The 11,045-nt window shown below is 32.8% G+C and overlaps 2 protein-coding genes across 2 annotated transcripts; one reads left to right on the forward strand and one right to left on the reverse strand.

Annotated features, from left to right (window-relative positions):
• The first annotated feature begins 323 nt into the window (after positions 1-323).
• On the forward strand, positions 324-1,142 carry LOC140818247 (calmodulin-like protein 3). The gene has a single exon (XM_073178150.1). The coding sequence runs from the start codon at positions 448-450 to the stop codon at positions 1,075-1,077; it is 630 nt and encodes a 209-aa protein (XP_073034251.1). The 5' UTR covers positions 324-447; the 3' UTR covers positions 1,078-1,142.
• Positions 1,143-2,604: 1,462 nt separating this feature from the next.
• LOC140817735 (uncharacterized) lies at positions 2,605-10,237 on the reverse strand. Its single transcript, XM_073177485.1, has 5 exons — positions 9,733-10,237; positions 7,283-7,418; positions 3,821-4,041; positions 3,431-3,604; positions 2,605-2,888 (listed from the first exon to the last, which is right to left on the reverse strand). Exons 1-5 carry the CDS (start codon positions 9,934-9,936, stop codon positions 2,802-2,804), a joined length of 822 nt encoding a protein of 273 aa, XP_073033586.1. The 5' UTR covers positions 9,937-10,237; the 3' UTR covers positions 2,605-2,801.
• Between the last annotated feature and the right edge of the window lie 808 nt (positions 10,238-11,045).

Below are 11,045 nucleotides of genomic sequence, written 5' to 3' on the forward strand. Positions count from 1 at the left end.
GGACATATTTCTTTATTATTCTTATGATAACTAATCCAACTAATTCTGGGTCTAGGTTTTCCACGCTTTGAAAAAAAAAAACTGGGACGTATCAAAACTCATATATGTTTGTATGTAAAAATTCTAGATGACCATATATATATTAGTCAAAATATTATATATATATATATATATATATATATATATATATATATATATATATTATTTATATACGATCTTCACTATGCCTCGTGTTAAATTATATATCATATGTAATTTATTCAACAGTTGATGGCGGGCGATTTGTGGGTCAAGAAAAGCATATCAAAACGGAATCCTAAAAGTAAAAACACCATAAATGTACGTATAATACCAAAAGTATTTCCGAGTTTGATTCTCCAAATTATATTCTCAAAACCAATAAGCCATTGTTTCCTAGATGTTGTTTCAGGTCTTTTTTTGCACAAAATGATTGCTATATTGTTACCCTCTCTTCTCTTCATATTTGGCCTTATTTATACATTTTCTACCAAGAAAACTGCTAATATATGGTTCAGATATATTCTAGGCCTCCATGGAGAAACTGATCTTTCCCAAACAGAGCAAGTCAAGAAAACAAGCCAAGCCATGGATACCAAGAGTGAGCTCAGAAGTGTTTTCGGGACATTTGATAAGAACAAAGATGGGTACATAACCAAGAAAGAGCTTAGAGAATCACTCAAGAATATTGGGATCTCAGCAGAAGAGAAAGATGTCGATGATATGGTGGAGAACTTTGATTCAAATGAGGACGGTTTGATAGATTTAGACGAGTTTGGCGAGCTTTTCGAGTCGATCTCGGGAAGGAAGGAGGGTTGTTTGAAAGATGAGAGTTTGAAGGAGGCTTTTGATGTGTTTGATGGGAACAAAGATGGGTTGATAACAGTTGAAGAGCTGGGTTTGGTCTTATGTTCTTTGGGGCTTGCACAAGGAAAGAATTTGGATGATTGCAAAGAAATGATTAGGAAGGTGGATTTAGATGGAGATGGAATGGTTGATTTTGATGAGTTCAAAAGAATGATGAGAAATGGGACTGAAAGGCTTGTTTCGATTTCTTGATCCAATAGAGTTTTTTTACCTTGTTTAAATTTACTATCTTACGGTGTTTTTTGTATAGTTTTTGTATTGTTATAATAATAATAATAATAATAATAATAATATATATATATATATATAATATATATATATATATATATATATATATTATTAAACTGAAGACTTCGTACTAACTAATTTTGGTGTGTCAACATAATATCAATGTTTATTTATGGTTTTATACTTCATAATATTTGTTAGCTAACTTTATTGGTGCGAGTTTATTAATAATTTTTGTACATTTCTTTATTTTTTATCGATTTTTTTCAGATTTATTTCTAATTTATTTAAAAATTCAAACTATTTCAATAAATCCTAGATAATCATTAATATATAAGTATGATATCATAATTAAATAACATATATTTTGTACACAAAAATATGTGTGCCACGTAACACTATTATTAATAATCGGCTATAGTTGCAACACTCATTTTTCCCATTTCTTTATTTTAATTTATTTTTATCGAACCATATGTTCTAGTAAAAAATCAACTATAAAGTCTTGGGTAGGTACGAATAAGTATAACGTTACTATCAACTTGTTTTACAATAAATTATTAATTCGAAAATGAACCGAATTTTTTAAAATTGAATCAATCGAATTCTTTTTAAAAGAACCATTAAAAATCGATTAATTCGAACGCAAATTAAATTAATCGTTTTTTTTTGTATATAAAAAAAAAACAAGAAAGTAACTTATGCATTGCAACGCCATATAATATATCAAGTCACATATACATGCGAGGATTTCTGATCAACAAAATTGTATAACCATCACATTGTTACACCGTCATAAAATAACAAAAATATAAACATAACATATTATAAAATTATTAGGTATATTATAAATAATATTTAAATCCGTACAAAAATTAATATTATTTAAAAATATATCGATTAAATCAATGAACCAATTTTTCGAAAATGACCAAACCGATACTGAATCAATTTAACAAATATTTTGAGATTCAAAACCGAATTTCTGAAATGATTGCACCGAATTTCCGAATTAATTCGATTCGATCGATTAATTCGACGTGCACCTCGAATATAAATATAACCTTTTAAATAACTTTGAAGTATTATAAGCCTAAGGTTAATTATTTTTCTTGATTTGTTTTAATACATAGATTGATTTTTATTCTTGAAAAGATATATATTAAGATAAAATGACAATGCATTGAATAAAGATGATAAATCGATAAATATGAATACAAATTATATGATTTTAATAATTCTTGGAATTTGAGTAAACCATCTAGATTAAACAGGAACAAGTCATTCACACAATAATAATTAATTCTCGTTAATATCAATTTAAAATATAAATTAATAATATTTGCTACACAAAATCGTTTATGATTTTATCCTCACGGTAAAAACCGTTTCCTCAAAATATAATTTCATAAATACCTTTTAAAATAAACTCAATCTCACAATAATAATAATAATAATAATAATAATAATAATAATAATCAAGCAAAAGGCTCCAAGTAATAATCAAATTCAATTGAAATAGGGATGAAATGTTGCAAGTTTAAGAAGTTTTGATAGACAGAAGTACACAGCAAATAACAAGGCCTTACACAAACTAGTCACTACAACCGAGCAAAAGTGCTCGTCTTGATAAAATCATGAGGTTATTTTTTAAACCCGGAAACAACCGAACCCCGGCTCCTCGTTCGCTAAAACACATCGGGGTGGAAACGTCCAGATATCGAGTTGCTTTGTTGCGCTTGTTTGAGGTGCATTGCAAGGGCATAGTTGTTGACCTGATGAACATAACAAGGTATCACATGTCTTGACTGAGATCCAACTATTTTGTCTAGCACTATGTAGAAAGAAGACGACTCAGAGCTTTTGATTACATGGAATTGGAAATATTGTCAAAATAGCAACCCCTCACTTGACCTTTTCAAGTAAACAAAGTCAATTTCTACGAAATGAATCAGATATTACAAGTTTCCTTTGTCAAAAACTACTTCACATAAAAAAAATTTTTAAGCATGATTATTGGGAAAATGCAAAAAATATCGACTGATGAGGTCCGCATAGGCAGGAAGCAGAAACTTAGATGGCATGGATAGCTGGAGAGAGACGATGGATGGAGAAGGGGTACTAAGACAACTTGGGAATATAACGCTTATATATCCATGCCCATGTCTCAAAATCTGTAGCTAAGGCATAATTTAATGTCATGTGCGTTCTTCCGTTAGTTTCCATGCAGTCTGACTTGAGTAAGGACATAAGCCAAAAACCTCGACACCCTAATCAATTAACACACAATTTCACAGGTTTAGCCCAATAATCTGACCTCAAGAGTCCTCAGCTGCTCCTGGTACTGCGACACTACCTGTTTCAGGTGATGCAACTCCCGGCCCATTTCCTCGAATTCTTTTTGGCGCTCATGTTGGATTGACACTGCTCGCTTCAAAATAGTATTTTCCTGTATGAATGCTTCCAGCTGTTGCTTTAGAACAATGTTCTCCTATAGAGCATTATTAGCAGATTTATGAATTAAAAGCAAGAATACATAATTTCAAATCACGCACGTGGGGGGGAATTAGAGAAGACTGATACCATCAAATGAGAAAAGGAAAAAAAAAAGAAATTACATGGGACACTGATGATCCTTTGCTAAATAAATTATCGGCGTTGTGGACTCCGTACAGTATGTTTTTAAGTAATAAATTAAGGAATTTACCTTCTGGAAGCTTTGGGCAGCTTCTGCAGTTGCATTTGCACAAATAGACTTCTCCAAGGACTCGAGGGCACGTGACACACGTTCTTTAGCATCCTCTACATTTGAAGCTCCTGCGACTTCTCTAACCAAGAGCTCAACCCACTCTGTACCATCCATGGAGTGATTGCTTCCAGCAGGTAGTTCTTCCCTTGAAGTAGTCTCCACATTATTTGGCACTTTATCTTATGTTAAAGAACAAAATATAATAAAACCAAAATACAATAAATATCGAATCTCCAAATTTCCAAAAAATATATTATGTGGGCCATAACTTCTGGCAAGCAATCCGCAGCTTAAGTAAATGTAAAAGGAAAAGCACCACATTTTATGAATAAAAACATGAAGGGATCTCAATAATTCAGGACGTCGCACAACCACCAAAAAATTTAAATTTAAAAGTTTAAACAAACTGACAATAAAAACACGACTAGATGAAGGGCTGGGAGTTAAAGTCAACTACAAAAAAATCTGCTGAACTAGATCAAACATGGATTTAAAGCACATTCAATGCATGTTTCCCATGTTAGCAACAACTTTGCTCATCTGACCATGTATCTAAATTAAGTAATCACCCTCACGTTTTGCAGTCCCATTGAAAGACTAAACCACACGAAGACATTTAAACTATGTCGTGAACTGTTATGTGAAAACTCAGAATCTATGTTCTGTATGAAGATGGCAAGAGTAACTGTATAGAAAAAAAAGTACAATCATTTCAGCTTCAAAAGATTTCTTCAATACTTTTTTTTGTTTAATACATTTCAGCACTCAGCAATGATCTTTAGGGTAGGAGATTTCAGCATATCCATTAATATCTCCAGAAATTATTGAAATTCATTTTAAGAATGGTAAGATATTTTGCAATATGTGTCAAGACGAGACAAGGCTGTGGAATAAACTCAGTGAGATGGAAAGAAGTACAAACTTAGGCTGAAATTGGAGGTGACACAAGAAAGGATCGAAACAGAGATGGCTCCGCTTCATCAAAAGCTATAGCTGGTGGTAATGGTGCAACTCAAATCTTTTAAACCGCACAGCAACACAAGCACCACGGTTCGATCGCTCTACCAAGCAAGGACAATTATTGCACCATACAGAACTGACACGAAGTAGAGCTATTTTGTTGCGTACACAAAGAACTCTAGGTCATAGAGAACAGGTAGTCAAGTGCTCTTTGGTTGGAAGAGGGGACCCAGCTATGACCACCAACTCCTGGAGAATTGAGCATTCCAGGGTGATGCATCAACTTCACAGTAGCTACACCTTTTTAAAGATCCCTTACAGGGGTAAGGCAACCACCCGAACTTTAGGAGACAAGGGGGTCTGTCAGCCTTCTATACGATGCCCAGCAGAGAGTCCTATAAGAAGATAGACCTTCAGATTACCATATTTCTTTCGAAATTAACACAAGCTTGAATACCCTTATGAGCAGCTTGAAAGTCCAGTAAGAAACAACGGAACCTAAGAGCAGATCCAATCAGAAATCACGTACAGGTTCAAAAGCAATTTATGATCACGATTCTTTCTGAATTTGGTTTCCTGAGAGCTTTGAACATAGAGTCAGTCAGCATTCAAAATTCATAAATTTCCTAAAAAATTTCTGCTTCATACGATATTTTGATGACTGAAGTGTTTAGGAGAAATAGTAATTGAAAATCAATGTACAAGATTTTACCTAAAGAATTTTTTTGTAGAACTTTTAGCTTTACCCAACAGCTAATTATTGAGAATTTATGCCTCATATGGCCGCAGGCAAAATGCACCACCGGGGAAGAATGGTGCAATTTCAAAGTTCATAAATTTGCGGAACACAATACACAAAGGTCTTCATATCACTAGTGAGACATCCTCACATCATGAATCCATCTATTTATTGCTTTGCCAAGTCTAGATTTTCTTTCAACATTGTTGAACTTGACAGGAAATATGGCGACTTGAACCAACTACTCCCACAAGATTATGTTATGTCAAATTTATTCTCTAGTTAGTTTGATCTGGTGAGAATTAAATGACAAATACCTCCATCTTCATTTGCTTTGCCTAACCTCCTCTCCAACAATTATTACATCCACCTCCCTTGAAACAAAAGGTCGTAAACACCCTAATTTTTTGTGCAACACTGACTTTTTCATTATACTATTCGATCTTGAAAAGGAAGATAATGACAGAAGTGAGGTTTACATCCACGTACTTATTACTGCAACCTGTTTCACAACAAAGTTCATTCACTCAAAAAAAAATGGAACTTTGGTTACAGCTAATCCTAAATTAACCCATATCAGCACCCAACAACTCAAAAGATACCCCAACTAAAGCTGTTGCTCAAAGTGGTTGCACGAGGAGTGGCATGCCATGTTGTGGCTTCTCATGCTATACCGCAAGCACGGAGGAAGAAGAAAAAAGGTTAGAGGGGAAACATTTGCAAATAGAAAAAGAAAAGAAAATGAATGTAAATAGAATCATGGAAGGTTTACCGAATGGAATTTACTACATACCTTAATTTTTGTTGGTGGTGAAAGAATGATGGATATAGAGGAGAAAGCCAAGGTGAGTACACTATCTAGATCAGATGATAGAACATGTGCCCCTAAAAATATTGATGGGGTACTCTAACCCTTGGCACCACATTTTCTTCTCTCAAATTTAGTTAAAGAGAATACATCGCTCTAAAGATTAAATTGAACTAACCTATGATATGTAAACTAAAAAATTATAAGCAATCAACAAAAACCTAGTGTGCTTTCTTCCTGTGGTAAACAATTCGCTCATTTCTGCCTCCACTTTCTAAAAACAATAGTTACTGAAGAGTCATTCATTACCTATTACACCAGACTTTGATCCATGGTGTGTAAGCACCATATATATGACACCGAAAACAAGATAACAGAAGTATGTCACTCATGCGGAATTACAGCAGGGGAGAGAGCTTGTTTTCCCACTAATTTACATCACATAAAATTAGATGATGGATGAAATTATTTTTCGATTGCAGGAGCTGATGCAACTAACGAGGACTAAACATAAATGATAAGTATCCCCAAGGTGGTAGATGGTTATAAATACAGAAAATAACAAGCTTGAAAGCGCCATCTGTGAAGCCGTTTTTTGAAAAGAGGAATCCTCTAAACTGAAAAGTAGTATTTGCACAAAAAATCAATTACGAAAACAAAAGGCTGTGTGAATATTGAAACAGTGGACTGCGTCAGACTGGAGAATTCAATAATGGCCACCAAATCTAATAACAGGTAGGGGACCACAATATTTTTAATAAGTTTTTATCACGATGATTTATCATGGATGATAATATGCAAAAAATTAATTGATTCATACCTAAAAAACAGCAACTGAAGAAATAAGCATATATCATTTAATGAAGCACCATAAGTAGTGATTTTCAATAAGGACGCCACAAGATAGAAAAACCTTGAAACGAAAATTGCGCATTAATGTTCTGGGTAACATCAGATGCGATCGTCGTCGTGCTCAAATGAAGCTCATTTAATCTTTTGATAGCAGAATCCAGATCATCACCGGATTCTTCAAGGACTCTCTCCAGAAACTGTGAATCAAAAGCATTCATAATTGATTTATTAATCCAACACCACCGGAAAAAAAGGTGAAGGATAACAAATGCTCAACAGATCCATCTATAGAAGTTCCAATTAAGATATATGAGGCAAAGTCCACGTAAAAAAATAGTGAGCTTACACCCGTTTCATATAGAACTAAAAACAAATACCATACTTTGGTATGTCACAAAAAAGCATAGTGAAATTCAAAAACAAAAAAGCTAAAATTGATTCCTAACATAGCAATTTTATGGCACAGACAGTTAATTAGCACTGGAGATTCTTGTTCCAATGGTGCAGCAGTTGAAGAAACAATAATGGTCCATGGATTAATAAGGTGAGTACTGCGAAACATTTTGGCAGCGTTTGGATTATTTTTTCTGGGTTTAAGGAAATGTTTTAGAGAATAATTTTGGGGAATGGTTTTATGGGATGGAAAAGGGAGGTTTTGAGTTGCTTTACACGGGAAAATGTTTGGCTTAGGGTCATATTTAAGATTTTATATGGTGAGAATTACTAGAGTATACGTGTAACCATATCTGTGCTTAACCATATCTGTGCTAACAATTATTAGAAATGAGATTTTTTAAATTTTAAAAAGTTTGTTAAGCTAGAATCTTATACAAAAAAAATGAATTTTTTAGAAAGATTGAAAATTTGAATTAAAAGCAATAATTATATTGGGATGTATGGAAACATGTTTTGAAAAAGGAGTGAAAATGAGATGATACTGTTTGTTTCATTGGGGAGGGGAATGTTGGTTTCCAAGGTCGGAACCAAACACAATGCTAGAACTTTTAGTGCAGTCTGACCTCGAAGAAAAAAATATTTATACCAAAAGGCAATTTTAGTAATTTGAACTCCCCTCAAAACTCCCTCTATTTTGGGAAAGAGTACCTAATTGAGAGCCCATTGATCTAAACTTATCTTAAACATCCATAACATTTTAAAGTTTATAAACTACTTTTAACAACGTAAAAGTTCTTCCATCTTATTTAAAATTAAATTTTGAAAACATCTGTATAAAATAAGTAATATGAGATTATAAGATGATTTTAAAATTGTAGTGTCAGGTAGAATAAGACTTTTCCATACACATGTTTCATAAGATAATGACATAAGTTGCATTATCTGAATTTTTCAAAAGATCTTGAAAGCTCTTAGCAGCTTATTTAAAATATGATAATGTTTAACAAAAGATCTCATAAGTTATTATTTCTTAGCAGCTTATTTAAAACGTATAATATTTAACAAACACTTAGAAACATCTTTTATGATGTTTAAGAAGCAATCAATCAAGCTACCTCTAAAAAGCTTTCTAAAATCACAGCTTTAATACTGAAAACAAACCTGATGAAAGATCATCCTATGACCTTTTATCAGAGCATGGCCCTTTATAAAATAAATACAAGCCTCATACCCACGCCAAACAAATCTAGATGCACAATTAAGACATTCGGATGGTCCTAAGATGTAAGAAAGTAGTAAGCAAATATTGTAAGTGACAAAAAATGGAAATTTTTTTTATAAACTACGCACAGGTTTTCATAGGATATGATTCTATGACAAAATAACCAATATTGTAGTTCTGGGGACAGTCTAAGAATAAGCAATCTATGATCCTTAAAAACAGGTACAGTTGCTGTGGAAGACAAACATAACTATGCAAAGGGAGATCTAAGTAAGATCCAAGAAGGAGAATGGAGTAATCAGAAAGCGCGAGTTTTAAAGTAATATGAACATGACACTGAAGATAACCGATGCATTCATCGCGTAATTCGAGTCATTAGTTATTCACTTCACATTCTGCACCTTTGCTTAAAGTATTTCATGAGAGAGCTGGTAAATATATGTAATGATAGAAGCTGTTCACTCTTTGCTGAACTGAACTTCTATCTTCTTCCTCAAATTTTCTCAATCATCTTAGTCTTCCTTATATTTCTGGGATAATAGCAAAATAGGATCAAGATTCTCCCCTTGGTTTCTTTAACATGATGAAGCCCAATTGGACATATGCAGAATTCATAGAAAGGCACGGGAATCATTACAGTGAACCAAAATGGTATACATTTCGAACTCATGGTCTCGGAGAACCAATCAACACTGCTGATAAATATCAATTATCAAATTTATTATTACTTCAATTAACCAAAAAAAAAGTGTTCTATGTGAATCTATCATCTAATGCAATCAAAAACTAGAAATAACATATAAGAATTCCAAAGGCCGAAAATATAAAAAAAATCAGGAATAAGACATTCAGAATCAATAGGTAAATAAATTAAAAATTGGAAAAAAAAATACCTGTTTTTCCATATCAGGAAAGAGAGTAAAGAGAAGATCGATCGGTGAAGAGTAATCAGAGACTAAGTAGTTGAAAGCGACGGGCCTCGGCGGAGAGAAATTCCGGGAAGGAGATGAAGAACAACGGATTCTCTTGGCGACTGGTGGCGACGAAGGAGACTCCTCGAAGAAATTCGATCTCTTCCCGCACACTATGGCAGACATGTTTCGCCACAAACAAAGAAAAATCCTTCCTCTACTCTGTCTCCGATCCCTCTAACACCACTTTTCTCATGCAGAATCACCGAAAATTATCTATATTAGGATTAAATGGAGTAATTATTCGGGAATCGAAACAATTCCCCGATTCATAACATAATCGCAATTAAGCTTCAGAATTTATCTCTTCCCCATCTATCTGTATTTGTTTCTTTCTTCGCGCATTTCTATGGCGGATTTATCATATTGCAGTGAAGGGGCTGGTTGATTGTGTGACAGGGCTGTGACGGTAACTATGAAGCACATACGGCCACGTGTAAGGGTTACCTGTTTCATTGCGAGATTGTCATATCAATAGCTTTAAGCGTCTTTTTGTTGGGAAGATAATGAACTCTTATTTTTAAAACAAATAAGAAGAATAATGTTTAGTTACAAATTTTGTTTTAAAATTTAATCACAAAAAATTTGTTTTAAATTCTTTTTTAAGAAGTTTTTGCAAAAGAAAAAATATGTTTTTTTAAATGATTAAATTTATAAATTAAAAATAATTTGAAAAATCAAGATTCAACAGTTTTTGAAAACAAAATTGAAATGTTATAAATCAGAATTGAACACTGATTTATTAATATTTGATAAATAAATGATTTTTAGGCTATTTTTTTATGAGAATCATTTTTGTAAGAGTATGTTTTTTGTGAGACGGTCTCACGAATCTTTATCTGTGAGATGAGTCAACCCTATCGATACTTTTAGCATAAAAAGTAAGATGTTTTCATAGATGACCCAAATAAGATATATGTCTCACAAAATACGATATGTGAGACCGTCTCAGATAAAACATAATAAAGCATCCCACAAGTATATTATATTTTTAAGGAATACACAAAAATAAATCATGTAAGACAAAAAAAACAATTATTTTTAGTTACGATAAACATTATTTTTAAAAAAAAAAAAATCTACCAAGTAAAAACTGCATACTTTTGAACTTGCTTCTACTTCTATTGAAAATATAAACAAAAACATATTTCCACATTTATCAAAACAATCGAAAATTGTTTTTTTCAATAAAAACATTTCAAAAAATCAGACAATAATCTCTCGAGTTACAACTT

The sequence above is a fragment of the Primulina eburnea genome, chromosome 17, assembly GCF_022965805.1.
Source record: "Primulina eburnea isolate SZY01 chromosome 17, ASM2296580v1, whole genome shotgun sequence".
In the NCBI taxonomy this organism is placed as follows: domain Eukaryota; kingdom Viridiplantae; phylum Streptophyta; class Magnoliopsida; order Lamiales; family Gesneriaceae; genus Primulina; species Primulina eburnea.